The 18971-nt window shown below is 41.2% G+C and overlaps 1 protein-coding gene across 2 annotated transcripts in view; it reads left to right on the top strand.

The window, feature by feature from the left end:
• Window positions 1–4049: 4049 nt before the first annotated feature.
• Window positions 4050–18971, top strand: part of LOC133413996 (inactive tyrosine-protein kinase PRAG1) — a 29371-nt gene continuing 14449 nt past the window's right edge. Inside the window, exons 1-3 of one of the 2 annotated variants that reach the window (XM_061698995.1) lie at window positions 4050–4291; window positions 15005–15345; window positions 15424–17099. In XM_061698995.1, coding sequence (XP_061554979.1) covers window positions 15082–15345; window positions 15424–17099 — 1940 coding nt within the window. In that variant the 5' untranslated portion in view covers window positions 4050–4291; window positions 15005–15081. Of the gene's footprint in view, window positions 4292–15004; window positions 15346–15420; window positions 17100–18971 lie in introns of both variants that reach the window. The other variant, XM_061698994.1, reaches the window with a different exon arrangement.

Below are 18971 nucleotides of genomic sequence, written 5' to 3'. Positions count from 1 at the left end.
TCCCACGATTCCATTTAACTGCTGGTTACACAGATCAGTGACATGGAAAAAGGCAGAATTTTTTCAGGCAGTATAAAAAGGGCTTTACACACAGCCACAGCTCTGTTACGGCTCTGATACTACCTCTAAAGGTAGAAAATTGCTGAGTTTACGTTCTCCCCATTTTTCGGGTCTGTGCCATCTATACAGAACAGCGACACAGGAAAAATTATTGTTAAAGATTATACCCCACAGTCATTGACGTCACGGCCTGTATTCCAGCTGCCCTAATTCTCCTCTTGGATCGGATGTGTCTCCTTACACGGAGAAGTAAATACAGGAGCTGGACCTCCAATGTTGCTGTTTGTTAGTGGTTACTTCCAAAAGATGCATTCAATACGAAGTGTTTTTTCTCAGTATCCTGCAGTCGTAAACTTATTGACGCTTGAGCTAAACCGTTGCCACTAACAGGATACCCAAGTAGCCAAAACTGTTGATAGAATTTTGATTATTGTGTTAGAAAATCTGAGGCTAAAACAATAGAAGTGTACCACACGATGTTCAAATGCATTCTTTTGTGCGTCTTTCATAATCTGAGCTTGTCTGGGCAGCTACGGGATTGTGAGGACGGAGGCTGAGAGACATTTCGTCATCTGACACCGAATGGGCGATTAAAAAAAAAAAATAATTGGGTGGGTTTGTGTGTGTATTGTTTGCGCATGCGAGTTGCTGCCATGGCAACCTCGGAATGACAGGGAGGGATTGTGAAGGTGGGTTTAAGGTGGGTCGAGGCGCTGTCTGGCTTCCAGAGGGCTACGGTTACATGAGGAGGGGGGTTGGTTTTAGGGGGCAGAGGAGGGTCACTTTCACATGCTTGTAAGAGGCGACCTGCGGAGAAGAAAGTCTCAAGGGAAGCGGGGTGTGCTCTCTTTGAAGCAGTAAATACTGAAAACATGAGTTTGTTCGTGCTTTCATTTTGAAGCATATACAGTGGCCCCTTCTCAAATTCTCATCTCTTTATTTATTTATTGAGCATAGTTTCCACACTGTAATGTTTAAGATCCTCAAACAAATGTAAATATCAGCCAAAGATAACCCAAGTAAACATTTATTAAGGGGGGGAGGGGGGACGCTATTTGACGCTATCTGGCGCTGTGTGAGAAAGCACCGGTAATGGCCCCTGAAACTAATAACTGGTTGGGCCACCCTCAGCTACAACAACTTAAATCAAGCGTTTTCTATAACTGGCTATGAGTCCTTCATATCTTTGTGGGGATATTTCGGCCCACTCTTCCTTGCAGAATAGTTTTAACTCAGCAAAAACGGAGGGTTTTTGAGCATCAACAGCATTTTTAAGGTCATGCCACTCCAAAACCTTCGTTTTGTTTTTTTAAGCCATCCAGAGGTTGACATGCTGGTTTGTTTTGGATCGTTATCCAGCTGCAGAACACAAGTGCGCTTCAGCTTGAAGTCACAAACTGATGGCTAAACATTCTCCTTAGAAATTTACTGGAAGGCTAAACTAAAGTAAAGACGTCTGTCTTCATGCAACGCAAGATATTTTTTAATAATGTGCGAGGAACTAATTTACAGGAGTAGGTGAACTTTTGTGCTCAAAGGCCACTCTTGATATTTAAAAAAAAAAAAAAAACTATTCAAAGGAACAGATAGGTCAGGTCATTCAGATGACGTGGGGAAAAAAAGGTTTGATTTAAAATGTGTACGGAAAATATTAATTATTTCCGCCGACAGCACCGGAATGGAACGGTATCGACCGCTGCGTCTTCCAGTTTATCTGGATTCGAGATTTTGGTATCTGGTGAGTGGAAAAAGTCAGGTTTAATACATGCATCCGCAATTTATTTAAAACAACCATTAACTCGACATATTGCAATTCACATGAACAATCCTGTCAGTGTACGATTGAATCTGCATGTGGCACGTTTACACCGAAACAGGAAATCCCACACTGCCATAATGGAAATGAGAATCAGAGACATTCAAGGTTATAACGGCTCGGACAAAAGGATTACCAGGAAGGCAGAGACAAATGACGCAGCATTTTTCCACACTCTCAATTTCCGAGATAAAAACACACAAATAGTCGAGGTCATACGCTTTGAGGGAGTTAATCTGCCTGTTGCGAGCTATTTATAAAATTAATCACCTTGATTAAGTCGCTCCAATGGGAACTCTCTGGGCTTGTCCTCTGAAGGGGAGCTAGGGCAAGGGTCTACGTGATCTCCATAATGGCTGCCATCATTACAAGTCAATTAGTTGCCGCTTGCATTAAAACCCTCCACTAACGCTTCGCCGGATTGAATTTGAGATGAACGTCTTTTTAATAATTCATTGTGGAAAAGGGGCAAGTGCAGCGAAAACACCTAATACATTTCTCGTAAAAATCCGCCTTTGCACGCAATACGAAACCATTCCGAACTGACTTATCGCTCTATGTTTCTCGTATTGCAATGCGGAGCTGCAGGCCGGGAAAAGGAGATGGGGAAAAACCTCCCACATCACGGAGATATTTCATGATCCTGTCTCCCCTCCAGCCGACCATATTCGCTTCATCCAGGTAAGTGTTGTAAAAGATGAGCAGCTGCGTGTACATCTGATTTATTGATAGGCTGCTTGCGTTGTGACAGCAGCAAAGACCGTGCACTGTATTTTCAAGTGCAGGTACTATTGTAGACTATGCAGGGGTCCAACCAGGATCAGGGGATTCAAAAAATAACAGTCCAAGGGAGGTCTAAGGGGGGTGGAAAGTGGCTTCAAAAACAAAAACCTTTCCAAATACCTCCAGCTAACCCCACATCAAAATACTTTTTGTTTTCCTTTACTGCTCGTCAAGTGTGGTATTATTGATGCATTCATTAAAAAAAAACATTCACATGGTAGCTATTAGGATAACTGTCTTAGCAAGAACACTTGGGGAGCGGAGTTTCATTTTGATCAACATTACAAATCTGGATCAGGATCAAAATGAATGTATTTGTGGGTAAAAATGAAGCTACACACCAGATGTGAAAAAAAAAAAATCGCATATACTTTTATTGAGATCTTGTATGTTGCAATCCGGATCCAGATTTGGATTCACAATCCGATTCTAGATCATTATCAGAAGTTAATCAAGAAGGCTTTACACCGAAACAACACATTTGATCCATATTCATGTACACACACCAAATTCAATCCAATTCTGTTCACAGCTTTTTTTCCCATGCTGCGAATATGAGCTCGACCAAAATGTCAAACTGGTGGCCCGGGAGCCAGATCTGGCCCGCTACGTCATTTTATGTGGCTCGCGAGAGTGTGTATCGACTTTGCGTTTCTTGCTAAAATACCAAAATTGCAAATCGGCTTCACTTTTAAAAATGTTGCTATTGCAAGCATTTTTTTTGTTACCAACCCCCCTTTTAAAATAAAATGGATTCATACTGTAGTTGAACAAACAGTTTTTACTGGCTTCTGATTTCAAAAGTAATTTGGCATTAATTTGTGTATATGTAATAATATGAGGCAATCATATGGGTTTGCAGCCAGAACGGCTCTCCGAGTGGAACCATAACTGCGATGCGGCCCGTGACAAAAATGAGTTTGACACCCCTGATGTAGACCCAAATTCCAGTGCTCAATCTTGTTTGAAACTGGATCCTCAGCATTTTTTTTAATCCACATCAATTCATTCACCAAATTTGTGTTCAATCTGTATTACCAGAAAGATCTGGATCTAATGTATTTGTGTGGCACTGTCCACATGCCAAATCTTATCCAAATCGTTGTTTTTTTTCCCCACATTCTGTCTTTTTTGTCCGTGTTACAATCTGGATCCGACGTTGATCGCAAACAACTCCACACCAAATCCGAAGTGAATCGTGCACAGGTTTTCGTGTACGTTATCAAATAAACCCGGATAAAAAGGTAGCCCGAAAACATAACCTCCTCCTCGGCGGAGGTAATAAAAAGCCACCAGTGGTCAGACAACACGGCTGCTGTGAGCTCCTCCCACCTCCGAGCTGCTGCAGAGGATTCGTCCTGCACCTCTGCACAGCTACGCGCAGCAACACACGCACACACACACACACGCATAGTCATTCAAGCGAACGGCAGCAACGAGCACTTCTGGAAGCACGAGAACAAGCAGCCCGACGCCTTGAGAACCTGTCGTCGTCGGGATAAGGCAACAAGACGGAGGACGGATATAGCAGCGCTCCGGGACCCAGGAGGGATTCGAACCCAGCACTTTTATTGCGGCTGTTTTGGCGGGGTTGAGTTCTTGTTGCCAGGCAAAAACAGAAAGTCCGAGCAGGTAAGCTTCCGGTTATTTCGAGCTAATGTAGCTAATAATTCGTCAATTACACTCAATGAGCATTTTCTTAAGTGTCTTAATCGATTTAAATACATGTTTCACCCCCAACGCGTAGGGCGTAATTTATTGATTTTACATTGGTTGTGTATATACACGTTAAATAGTTGTTGTACAAAACTTCACTTTTTTTTTTACTTTTTTTTTTACGTTAGTTGATTACGTCACGCTGGTATTTTGCTCACTTTTAGAAAATAATGTAAAGAAAAACTTAGTTCATTCATTTCCGTGAGCGCTTCATTAAACACTCGAATTGCGTTGCCCTTTAAAGCAAGGTGTGCAACCGACGGCCCGTGGGCCATATTTGGCAAATTCTTATAAAATATAGATAATAGTAAACATTTGTTTCATCCCATTCCCCCTCCCCCCCGCCCATAAATTTAACATGGACTACAAGCTGATTAAATTTAGAACAATAAGTGACTACACTAGTCAAAGTGCAGTTTGAGCAGCTGTTGTGTGTTGATAAGCCCCTCGAGCTCCTTTTACCCATTTATTGCTCCCCCTCGGCTACCATGTTTGTGGTAATTAATTGTTGACTCAGGAGCACAATAAGTCTTGTCTTAAGTGATATATGGCAACTTTTTCCCATCTTAAGACCCCATTTCGAATGTTGGAGAGCCCGGCATCCCCACAAACGCTAATCTTCATCATATTTCTAATTACTGATTTTTACTGGATTCATTGAGGATGTTTGCTTGACAACGAGATTGGGGCGTTTTTATTTTTTGGGTGTTTTTTTGCATTTTAGAAACATCTCCACACAGATGTCAATATTGTCAAACAATCTCCATTCGGAAAAACAAATGCTGTACTATGCATGCCAGGCCACTAGTTGGTGACGTCACACGTAAAGAAGATCACTGGGCAAAAATGTCTTTTAAATAAGTTTTTGTCCAAGTTTAACACAGCTAGGCCGGACACTTTAGCCATTATTAACAGAAAAACGCTACTAGAAGCGCTGAGTTCCAACATTTTAATTTGTTTGTTTTATTGCTTTTAAAAATGTTCACTATGAGACACGTTTAAAATATTTGTCTTTTTATAAGCAGCCACAACAACAAAGATTTGATTTGTTAGCAGTTAAAACAAAAACACCCAGTCTTATGTAAACGGCCACACTAATGTGTCTGAAGCCGAGACTTCACGGTAATGCTATTGAGTGTTTTTCTGTTTATTCGTTTTCATCAGGGTAGTGTGATATTTTTACGATTTTTAAAAATTTCACCGCGTGCAGATGACAATATCATTCACACAGACTTGCAAAAACGACTGAAAACACTGTAATAAACATGCTAGGCCAGTAGTTAGCATGTTTATTATGTTATGTTTATGTCACATTGTCAAGAAAACTGTCTTTTGAATATCCTTTGTTGTTAGTGGTGCACGTTTTCCCTGAGAAGCGCTACTACAGTGCTGTGTTGTGCCATCATTGTTTTGACTGTCACATACTTGCAATAAGACTGTAATGCTATTATTGAAGAATAATTATTCTTCTATTGAAGAACTTCTACTTTGAGAGATTTTTTTGAACATTGAGCATTTTTCTTTTCCAAAAATGAAAAAAAAAATTCAACTCCTTTTAAAAAATAAGATGCATTAGTGTGAATAATGCTTATGTGTGTCTTCCTTGTTATTATCATACATTAGCACAAGTGAGCTATGGTTTTTACATATCAGTTTTGAAATTTGACAAATGATCCACATTAAATGTCCAATCCATTTTCTCCAATATCATCCTCTGTGGGGATTGCTAAAGTATGTTGTGATATATCAGTTGGCATTCTAGTCACACATTTGTTTCTTTATTTGGAAGTTTGGCTTAGCAACATTATCTCTCAGCATTCAAACAACATTTTCTGGTGAGCAAACTTCTATCCTAGTGACGTCTTAACACATTCATGTTTCTGTTATTTTGGATGTTGTCATGTGACTGAACAACTGTTGCTTTTTTCATGAGATGAAGTGAGAAATACTGGACGTTGAGCTTGAGGAGGCGTGGGGAATGTCGACAGTGGGATCTAGCTGTCGTCAAACAAACATCTCTGAACATGTCGGCGGATGTCGGAATGACCCAAATAGAGACATAGCAAGAATTTTTGTTTGGAGGGAAAAGGGCAGACGGAGCACAAAAATGTTCTCTGATGATTCTCCCACATCTTGCCCCCCTCTGTTGTTCTAGTTTGATTGCCTGCTGGGAAAGTGAAATGACAGATCCACTAAATGAACACACAGCGACAGTGCTGTAGAACTCATCTAGAATGTTCTTCAGTTGAGCATAGACCTCCACCAAGGTTGAACAATCCTAATTTGTATCCGCAACATTGTGCACCTTCATGGATGCCATTTTCATTATCGTTATAGACTGAAAATTTTTGGAAAATCACAAAAATGTCACATGTGAACAAAAATTCATACTTTTATAAGAATACACATCAAAATGTTTCTTTTTCCTCTTTGGCCTACAGTATATCACACACCTCCACATAATTAATTTCAAGTACAATCGTTTTTGCTTAATATTGATAACTAACAAATAGACTTTACACCGATTTTATCGGGCTGATCGGTATCGGCCGATATTTAGCATTTTATGCCGCTCGGCTGATCGGCTTTAATGTCATAATTCAGCCCATCAATGACGTCGTTCATCGGCTCCGCAAAAGACATTTACTCAGTCACTGCGTGCACAGTATATTTGAATCCAAAAGCGAGTTTATTTTGAGCCTTGTCACGTGTCTTTTGACGTAGTATTGGAAATATCTGACGGCCAATAAAGTTATTTTTAAAAAAAAAACATCGCCGTTGTGGGACAGACAACACGCCTGAGACAGACAACACGTCATGCCCGATCAAACTACAAGACAAATTTGCTCTTTCACAATTGCACTGTCAGACTACTGCAATAAAATCTTGTATTCCGATACCACCACATCCCGTTTTTTACGATCATTGGGCTTTATCTTGTCAACTCAAATGCGACCGGATACACTCTTTACCGTGGCGACGACAACAAGAGCGGAGCACGCCGACTGTATTATGAGGACAAAATGGGCAAAAACGTGTTGGTGCACCGGTGCTTAGGACAGGAGAGGACGTTCGTTTAAGGCTTGCTTGAGGTACGTTCACTTACTTTTAATATGATACGGCTCGCAAGCAGGCAACAAAAACGTTATGTAGCCTAGCAAGCTTGTGGTAGCACGAACGGTTGTACGTAAACATGCCGCCGTTGTCAAATCATGCTCTAAAGTTTCGGTGTGGGCGAAGTAATTTATTTAAAAATAAAGTAATTTAATTACAGTAAGTAAGCTTCCATTATTTCTTTCTATCATGTTGTAATGTTGCTTTTCCTGACTGATTAGAATACATGACCTGACTAGAGCAGTGATTTCCAACCTTTATGGAGCCAAGGAACATATTTTACAATTGAAAAATCTCACGGCACACCAACAAACAAAAATGTCACAAAAAGTGGATACATTAATTACTGTATTTACTTCCTGCCATCTAATAGAAGACCATTAATTTGTTCTGTCTGTCACTACGCCTTACTGGCATAAATAGAGGAACAAAAATACATTATTTATTGTAAATACAATTTTTTGAGCAAGTACACAAGTATATACGGTAAATGAACAGGTCATTTAAATAGACACATTCCTCCATCTTGTGATCGGCCCCAAAAATCCTGATCGTGTAAAGCCTGCTAACAAACAAGTCGATGAACATAATAATGAATGCCATCCAATCAAAACATCCATCCATCCATCCATTTTCAACACCGCTTATCCTGGTTAGGGTCGCGGGACGCTGGAGCCTATCCCAGCTGACTTCAGGCGAAAGGCAGACTACACCCTGAACTGGGCGCCAGTCAGTTGCAGGGCACATATAGACACGGACAACCATTCGCACTCACATTCACACCGTCACTGAGTGGGAACTGAACCCACGCTGCCTGCACCAAAGTCAGGCGAGTGTACCACTACACCATCAGTGACTCCAACCAAAACAATGACTCTAATAGAAAAATGTAATGAAGAACAAAAACTTGGAATTTAGCAATTTTTCTATGGGTTTTATATGGGTAAATGTCTCCCATGCTTAAACAGCCACGCCTATTTTCAAAAAGTTAGTGATTAGTCAAAATTTGAGGCAATCATAGTAAAGGCAATCTTATTGACAGAGCAAATGATTATTTTTATTAAGCTGTTTATGTCTTTACCATTATAAAGGTTTGATGACATCCGTTTAAATAGTTTTGCATCACTCCACTAGCTAACAAAGTAACGATCGTAATATATTACTCCAAAAATGGTGGTAATAATTAAATTCATGTCACCCAACCAAGTAGGTCAAACTGAGAGAATGGCTCACTACTCCACTCTCCACAAAGCTTTTTCGGCGTCTGAATGTTTTTGCGCAACTCCCGTTAGCTAAAAAAGAAACCAAGATAATGCAAAACTGCTGAATTGGAAGTAGAAATTAAGTTTGATTCTTACACCAAATTTGATCAAACTAATATAATAACTAACTACCCCACCATCCACAAGGTTTGATGATATCTGATTAAATATTTTTCCTAACTCCATTCGCTAACAAATAAACATTAATGATATGTAACCTAGCGGGACGGTGGGCGGTTGGTTAGCACATCTGTCTCACAGTTCTGAGGACCCAGGTTGAAATCCAGCCTCCCTGTGTGGAGTTTGCATGTTCTACCCGTGCCTGCGTGGTTTTTCTCCGGGTACTCTGGTTTCCTCGCACATCCCAAAAACATGCATGGTAGGTTAATTGAAGACTCTAAATTGCTCGTAGGTGTGAGTGAAAATTGTTGTTTATATGTGCTCTGTGATTGGCTGGCAACCAGTTCAGGATGTACCTCGCCACTCGCCCTCGGTCAGCTGCGATGGGCTCCAGCACGCCTGCGACCTTCGTGAGGCTAAGCGGTACGGAAAATAAATGAATGAATATGTAACTTCACGTCTTCCAACCAATTGAATACAACTGATAGAATAACTAACAACCCCACCTTCCACAAATTTATAACAACAGTAGATTAAATATTGGTGCATAGATATGCTAGTTAAAGAAGAAACAATGATTGTAGGTAACACCCAAAATGGAGGTTATAAATATAGATTTATGTCTTCCAGCAAATTAGCTTAATTTAATAGAAGAAATAACTACTCCATCATCCCAAAAAAATGTCAGGGGATGTGATCAATATGTTTCCGTAACTAGTAGCTAAAAAATAATTCTAAACGTCCAAATCGGAAGTATTAATTACTAGGCTTTACACGATCAGGATTTTTGGGGCCGATCACCGAACAGCGAGTTTAAAAAAAACGAAAACTGATCACTGATCCGATCACAAGCTGGAGCAATGTGTCTATTGAAATGACTTGTTCATTTACTTAATTGATCAAAACATTATATGTACAATAAATATGTCTTTGTTCATCTTTTTATGCCAGTGAGGTATAGAGACAGACAGAACAAATAAATGCTCTTCTATTAGATTGCAGGAAGTACATACAGTAATTAATGGGACTTTTTCTGACATTTTTTTTGTTGGTGTGCCGTGAGATTTTTCAATTGTAAAATATGTGCCTTGGCTCCATAAAGGTTGGAAATCACTGCTCTATTCAGGTCATGTATTCTTCTCAGTCAAGTCAAACCAACATTACAACATGACAGAAATATTGGGTGCTACCTTACTGTAATTCAATTACTTTATTGTAATTACATTACTTCTCACACACTCACACACACACACACACACACACCAAAACCTTAGAGCATGATTCGACAGAACGCCTGCATGTTCGCTTACAACCGTAGTGCTAGCACTAGCTTGCTAGGCTACATAACGTTTTGTTGCCTGCTTGCGATTATCATATTAAAGGTACGTGAACATACCTCAAGAAATCCTTGAATTAAAGTCCTTGGATCAAACTGATTGAATAAGTAACTACTCCACCTTCTGTAAAGTTTTGATGGCAACCAATTAATGTTTTTTGGCTAACTCTGCTAGCTAAGCTATGCAGCAATGAAACAGCGATAGGATACCTAACTTCCGAACTAATACAGGTATAGCATACTTTATGAGTTGATTAGCCATCAAGACGAAATGAATGTTTAATGCTTACCTTTGACGTGTCCTATATATACTGTGTGTATGTGAACCCCCTCTAACCCACACAGACCATATTTACTAACAAAAATGTTTTGGTTTACATGACAACAATGTGGATGTCTAACAACACTTTACCGTCTAACCGCTTTCAACGTCATTTACATTATAACGCTTATCTTGAAAATCGTACATCTGCTATACTTCTAATGCAACTCGCATTATTTAGTTTTTCTGTGACAATGGGCATTCAAAAGACAATTTTGTGTGTCTACTAGCCTGGCATGTATATTATATCACTTTTAGTCATTTTCGTGACAACCCTGTCGTTTTATGTGGAAACGTTTAAAAAACATAAAGGAAAGACATTCATTCATTCGACATTGGTGAAATGTAAAACGAACGCTAAATTAAGTCAACTTTTGTCACAGAAAGCGAAAGTCGTTGCAGCCACTTTAAAACCTCAACCAAAGGAATGCCAAAACCAAATGAGCTCATTCTGATCAGTCACCCTTTGGTTTGGACTGGATAACGTGAGGTTGATAGGCAAGGCTCTCGCTGTCGTCTCAAGCACAACTAAACAAACATAAAACAAACTTCAAGTGACTCAGATGGAAAAAAGTCAAATGTAAACATAAATTATTTTGTACTTTTTAAAACAACGATGTCATTTTTCTCTGAAGGCTTTGGGGATACCCCTTGTACATTCTAGAACCTGTTTTGGGGTGTTCTTGAGAGCTGATTTAATGGGCTTGTGTCTGAAGCACCTTGTTGAGAGGTAATTAAAGCAGGGTAAGGGAAAGAGGAATGCCCGGCAACAAATGATCCTTGTGAAGTAGTGTTGATCCTGTCGCTGTCACTCCTGTTCAACAGGAGGAAGGAGGTGGCCTTTGTTTGTGCAAGGACGCACACACATGGTCTGACTGTGTTTAGTAGAGGTTTTTTTTCAGGGTGTGATATTCACACTGGTGAGACTTGCGCCTTTTAGACATTCCTTTCATTCCGACCTCTGGGATGCTTGAGGCTCTTCCATCTTCTTGCAGCATGTCGGGGGCTGCCAAGGAACCAGGAGGGCTTTTATGTCACCGTGGTTCACAACAAGCAGCCTCTCTCTCTCTCTCTCTCTCTCTCTCTCTCTCTCTCTCTCTCTCTCTCTCTCTCTCTCTCTCTCTTGCTCTGTTTTATTTTTTTCTCCTTTAACAGACAGCGCATGGCCTCTAATTTAGGAGGCCATGGGAATACGACATGCCAGCACTTCTTATGTTACATCCGCAGATGGCATTTATATCCTAATGGGTGTCTGCGAGCAGGCTCCCTTGTTGCTGTTTTTACATTGGAAGTTAGACCTTACCCGAGGGAAGGCATGAATGATGGATCATTTTAATCTCCAAAAACAGATTCCAGTTACAGTGGTACTCAGCACCAAATTGTGTACCTTCATATACACCCACCTCCTGCATTTGCAGAATTTTCTTCACGAGAATGAATGCATTATCTACTAAGCTGTCCTGGATCCCCACCAAATTTAATGGGGTCTTCCTTCCCATTGTCCCAACTCTCCACGAAGTGGAGTCGTTTTTGCATAATCCTGGTAACCGCAACAACAAAACCTGGGGAATAACACATAACTAAATAAATAAAATTAAGTTTTGCTATTCACAACAGGTCTTGGTCCCTAAGCCCCGTAAATAACGAAGAGTCACACCCTGTTGCTGTTGCCTTAATTTATTAGATGTGAACTAACTAGCTATTCAACTAAAAATTAGTTGACCACTCTTGATATTAGGCATAAAGACAAAACTTAATTGAGTCGGCCAAATTGTGCTGAACAGTCAGACCATTGCGCACCTTTAGTTGCTACACTAAGTGGTCACGTTCTGTTACTGCTTCCACGGTCGACCACAAAACATTTTCCAAATAAAAAGCAAAAACCCACTCATGCACACCTTGTGGTCGAGTGATATGGTAGTGAGGCATGTTGGTAAAGAAGGTCAGTGGCGGCGGCAATGATGTATAGCTTTGATTAGACTGCAGTCTAAACAGAGGACTCGTGCAAAAGGCTAGCAAAGCAGCAGTATGCCGTGGCACCTATTACGATTGGGAATCTGTGGCATGAGGCCGATTCGAAACGTACAGTCCCCTCCAAAAGTATTGGAACGGCAAGGTCAATTCCTTTGTTTTTGTTGTATAGTGAAGACATTTGGGTTTCAGATCAAAAGAGGAATGTCAGAAAAAGTTCAGAATTCCAGCTTTCATTTCATGGTATTTACATCGAGACGTGTTAAACAACTCAGGACACAGAGCACCGTTTGTTTGAAGCCACCCACTTTTCAAGTGAGCAAATGTATTGGAACAGACATAATTAAACTAACTTAAAGTGAATAACGTTTAATATTTGGTGACATAACCCTTACTTGCAACAACAGCATCAAGCCTGCGACCCGTTGACTTCACCAGACTGTTGCATTCTTCATTTGAAATACTTTTCCAGGCCTTTACTGCAGCCTCTTTCAGTTCTTGTTTGTTTCTGGGAGTTTCTCCTCTTCAGGAGGTAAAATGCATGCTCTATTGGGTTAAGGTCCGGTGATTGACTTGGCCAGTCTAAGACCTTCCACTTTTTACCCCTGTTGAAGTCCTTTGTTGTGTTGGCCGTGTGTTTTGGGTCATTGTCTTCTTGCATAATGAAGCTTCGCCCATTTAGTTTGGATGCATTTTTCTGTAAATTGCTAGACAAAATGGTTTTGTAGACTTCAGAATCCATTCTGCTGCTACCATCATGAATTACATCCTCAATAAAGACTACTAACCCCGTTCCAGAAGCAGCCATGCAAGCCCAAGCCATGATATTACCTCCACCATGCTTCACAGATGAGCTTGTGTGTGTTGGATCACAACCAGATCCTTTCTTTCTCCATACTTTGGCCTTTCCATCACTTTGGTAGAGGTTAATCTTCGTTTCATCAGTCCATAAAACTTTGTTCCAAAACGTTTGTGGCTCATCTCTGTAGTTTGCAAAATCCAATCTGGCCTTCCGATTCTTTTTGCTGATGAGTAGTTTACATCTTGTGATATGACCTGTATATTTCTTCTCTCAAAGTCTTCTTCGAACAATGGATTGTGATAACTTCACCCCTTCCCTGTGGAGGTTGGCAGTGATGTCACTGACTGATGTCTTTGGATGTTTCGTCAGCTCTCGCAATGATTCTTTCATCAACTGCTGTTAATACCCTTGGCCGACCTGTTCGATGTATATTACTCATTACAACATTAGTAATTTCTCTCTTTTTCAAGACATTCCAAATTGTTGTATTGGCTATGCCCAATGTTTGTGCAACAGCTCTGATCGATTTTCCCTCTTCTCTCACCTTCAAAATGGTTTGTTTTTCTCCCATAGATCGCTCTCTGGTCTTCATGTTTGCTAATCAGCAAACACACTTTTCACAGGTGAAATCAAAAGCCAAAAACAAGCACTAATGTTAAAGCAATTAATCTAAAAGGCAACACCTGAGCAACTAGAAACACCCATCAGTCACATGTTCTAACACTTTTGCTCACTTGAAAAGTGGGTGGGTTCAAACAAAAGGTGCTTTGTCCTGAGTTGTTAACACATCTGGATGCAAATACCATGAAATAAAAGCTGGAATTCGAAACTTTTGTCTCATATTCATCGTCTGATCTGAAACCCAAATGTCTTCAGTATACAACAAAAACAAAGGAATTGACCCTGCCGTTCCAATACCTTTAGAGGGGACTGTATGTTTCGAATCTGCCTCATGCCACAGATTCCCAACCGTAATAGGTGCCACGGCATACTACCCTGAACTGGTAGCGAGACAATCACAGGGCACATACATACAAACAACCATTCGCACTCACATTTTATATATATATATATATATATATCTTTGTTGTTAAATTTAGAATTTTAATTACGGTATTTTATGTTGTAAAATATAATTAAATTCACATAATTTTTCTAAATTATTTCATATAGTATATTCTGTTTTATTTTTTAAAGTTTGTAAAAAAGGTTTTTAAACTTGATTTTAAATTTATTTTATAAAATACATTTTTATTTATTTTGTTTATTTTTTTATATTTTGTTGTGTACTTATTGTATTTCATTTTATACATTGTATAACTATTTTATTTTTAAATGTTTGTTTAAAATTTGTTTATTTTAAACATTTTAAACTGAATTCTAAATCATAACTAGTAAAATGCAAAACAAATTTGCGTATGCTTTCAATTGAAAGTGGCAATATAATATTTCATGAAACTAAATTTATATATAAAGACTGAATTTTCTAAGACCAAATGAGTGACTTTGATGTGATGTCAGACCTGTATATGACCATCGTAAAGCAAAATTAGGACCCTGATGTGCTTCTCAAAATATAACAGTTGCTTGGAGGAATTACAGTACATGACTCTACTTGTGGGTTGAGCAAACGATAGCGACGTATTTTAAACTCCTCTAATATTTTTTTCCTGTCCACCCTAATCCACCACAACCTTGGCAGCCATGACAGCGCATCCTGTGTGTGCTGCAACGCTTCACTGCCACTTCTGACCTTCCGCCGATCGCGCGAAGCCGAAGATGTCAGTGTGTAGCGACTTTGCGGAACACGTGTGGAAACCCGGCTCCTGCAAGAACTGCTTCCACCAGCAAAGCGCGCACAAGACTGTAGGCTGCCCAGCACGCGCTGCGGCCGCCACTGCGTGTCCAAAGAGCGGAGGCGATGACAACGACACAGTGACAACACCCTCACCCTACAGCAAGCCGACCATCGCCGTCAAGCCCACTATGATAAGCCTGGACACCGGCGACTCGATGGCCGACGTCAACATGAACATAGAGCAGGTGATTTTCTTAAACTGCTTGTAAATGTCTGTCATACTCTGTTTGTGTTATTTACCGTTTGTTTTTGTGTGACAGAAGAACACTAAGAGCCCAGTGGAGCGTTTGGGCCTGAAGAAGATCCTGGATCTGTCCTCCCTTTACATAGATAGTAATAACTGCAATAAGAGCCTGAGAGATACAACTCTTCAAAGTCCAGGCACCAAGACTGACCTTTGTTTTTCTTCCTTGTCCAAAGACTCCATGATCATTAGCAACATGTTGGTCACCCAAGATGAAGGTAGAGAGCCTCACAACACCAATGAAGACACCAGTAGGCAGCAGAATAGTACCACCTCCCCCAGGACCAAGAGCACTTACAACCCCAGCGTTGCAGCAAAGAGAGCAAATTTTTTGCATCAGAATTCCATGGACAAACCTTCCCTTGTGGCTATTGAGCCGACCAGTCCTGCCAAAGTGTATAGCAACGGCATCAGCTGTGGGAGCACCACTGTTCTAATCGCCAAAACTTCCAGCACTTCCGCTATTTCCTTAACCTCAGCTTTATCTGTGGACACTGTCAATAACAGTCAGCAATCCATCCATTCTCCTCCTGTCCTGTCTAAACAAAACAGCCTATTAGACTCCTTCTCCTCTTTCGGTAGCAGCACTGATTCACTGCCTGTGACCGGGGATTCTATTGGGAGCGCCCAAAGCCCACAAGCAACGGGTAACTCGGCGCCCAGTTCTCCCAGGGGTCCAGACTCTGAGCCCATTTACGCGGAGAGCACCAAGAAAAAGCGCAAGTCACAGAGAAAAGGAGTGCAAAGTTATCCGGGTTCCCCAGACCAGACTAACTACTCTGAATTCTCAGGAGAAGCCCAGCGGGCCACCATCACTGTGATGGCTGCTCATACAGAGGAGAACAACAGGACTTTCTACCTGAGTAGCCCCGATTCAGCCCTCAGCACCCAGTGCCACCTTAGCCCCACAGCACACAAAGACCCCAGCAGCACCGCCTTCCGCTGGCCCAGTCCCAGCCGCAGTGTCCCCTCCTTGCTTACAGAACCCACCCTCACTCCCTCTCTACACCCCAGCCTTCAATCTAGCCCACCCATTCCACCAAAAAGGACCACCCGTTCCCCAAAACTGGACACCTCCAGCCTGTCACCGTCCATCTCTTCACCTGTTCTTCAGGACCTCCCCAGACTGGGCTCCTCTAGCCTCTCACCGTCCTTACCGTCTCCCGTTCCCCTCCCCGAATTCTCCAGGCTCTTCCTGGTCTCTGCCAAAGAGGGACATTTCAAGGTCCAGCCGGAAAACCACAGCATGGCAGCGTCCGAGCGCTGGCAGAAGCACCAGCACCACCACAGCTCCGCCTGGAACTGTCGCATTGACGAGGAAGAGGAGGAAGAGGAGAGAGAGCGGAAGGAGGCCGAAAAGAAGACGCTGACTACTAATCCCCGGACAACATCTCGTGTGACAAGCCTGGTCAATGGTGCTGCTGTTTGGAAGGAGTCCAGGGTCTGCAACAAGGCCCTGAGCAGCCCCCCTCCAAAGACACAGTCAGGCGTGGCCCCCCCGCTCCTGCCCAACAATGTTGCCTGTCAGGGGGACAGCGAGGGCGCCGTCGCAGTAGAGGAGGCCAAGCAGAGCAGGAGCATGCCGGCCAAGCAACACGAGAGCTCAACAGAGCCTATGGCAGCGGGGAGCCAGGGATCAGCCAGCCATGAGGCCAATCAACCGCCTCCACCGCCTCCACCCAAAAAACAGCACAGGTAAGGAATCCTTAAACACTTTATTGCTCTGTGGGGGTATCTGTTTGACCGCAAAGGTGGTACAGAAGGAGTTAATTACCCTCAGGTGAAATCGGCACCTTTACCCATGTCCGATCTGGGAAAATATCCAGGGTATAAAAGCAATACAATTTAGTGCATTACTGCATTGACCAACCATACGGTTGTACCCCTAAATTCTTGTCATGTTTTTATTGGAGTTCTTTTTGAGCATGTTTACTTGGCTGCTGAACCATTGCAGTTCCTAGAGTCCAGTTATATCAGGAAATCAATCTTCCAGCGTTTTATACCCATAGAGTATAGGTAAATTTACGGCACCTGGTATTCCAAGACGGTCTCTCATCCAAATCTTAATCTTGTTTAGCTTCCAAAATCAGACAAGATTGGGTGTTTTCAGACTAGTATGGTCATTGCTAGAGAATCAGTCTTTGGCCCAAATTTAGCATCCCTTCAATAGAGGGTGACTGACATCCTACTCTACTGTAAACCTGCTGCAAAACAAATGCAATCCAACGTGAACCGTCCCATTAATAACATGAATTGACATTTCCGTCCTCCGCTGTTCCTACCTGTAACTGTGCATTAACATTAATGGCACTGTAATTCATTCGTGACACCGCTCCACTGCACACTACATTATTTAGCGCTCACGGTAGGCACGTACTCTTCAGACTAAATGCATTTTGCTCTTTGATGGCATGTCCTGTGGTGTTGGTGCTGTATACAATATATACTGTACAGTACCGTACCTGACTGCTGTCGACTGTGCAACATTCACTGTGCAGCCTTATTTCGTCTCCATTCAAACAACGAGAGCCACCCTTTCTCAATACACGCCTTGTTCTATTCATGCTCGTTTTTTAAATTCTAATGGACACACTTTTAAATAGCGAGCTTTGTTTTGACCGGAGCTTGATAGACTGAGCTATCAAAACAAGGGGAGAAAGCTAAACAATCCTGACTTTTGTAATGGAATACTGTGGAACCTCCAAAGTAGAATGCTTCTAAAGTATTACAATTGGGAGCTCAACCAAGATTATGCTGATGAAGCAAAAAATATTTGTTCTAAAATTAGCATTACAGAACAAACTACGGATTATTTGGTTCCACTTCATTTAAAGTAGTAATTTACATAATCTTATCAGCTAATTGATTCTACACAAGTCTCCTTGCCTACTCTGTCATTTATTAAAAAGATCATTGTGGAAATACAGTTCCTTCTGGTGTGTTTGATAATGTTCACTGTTTTAACTGAAAACTGATTTTCTTTTCAAACTGTGTCGTCTTTGTGTGTTTGTTAGCACAACAATGGTGTTTTGATGCCTGAAAATGTTTGAAAATGGGTGTAGCAGTTTTTGAAAATGACGGTTTTATGTTTGTGTTAACACTAAAAATGAATCAGTGAAAACAAAGTATGTGTACTAATGCGTCATAACCAAAAGTAAAATAGTGGATCATAACCAAAAGTAAAATATTGGACCACAGTATTGTTGTTTAAGGAGTCAGCAATGTGTACATTTACAAGGGTTAAACAAAATACCAATATTACGATTGTATCCTTATATTTTCCCAGAACAATATATGGGAGATACTATCATAGGGCATTATGGTGGCCTAGTAGTTAACACATATGCCTAACAGTTGGGAGGTTCTGAATTCAAATCTCAGGGGATACCCCGGCTTCCTTTCACGTTCCAAAAATATGCACATTAGGCTACTTAAAGACACTAAATTGCCCATAGGTATGAATGTGAGGGTCAATGGTTGTTTGCCTATTTGTCCCCTGTGATTTACTGGGGACCCTACCATGGTTCACTCCACTTCCCACCCTGATGTGTATGAGGACAAGCACTA

The sequence above is a fragment of the Phycodurus eques genome, chromosome 15, assembly GCF_024500275.1.
Source record: "Phycodurus eques isolate BA_2022a chromosome 15, UOR_Pequ_1.1, whole genome shotgun sequence".
NCBI classification, from domain to species: Eukaryota; Metazoa; Chordata; class Actinopteri; order Syngnathiformes; family Syngnathidae; genus Phycodurus; species Phycodurus eques.
The sequence above is the reverse complement of the archived record's forward strand: the minus strand, read 5'-3'. Positions and strand labels throughout refer to the sequence as shown.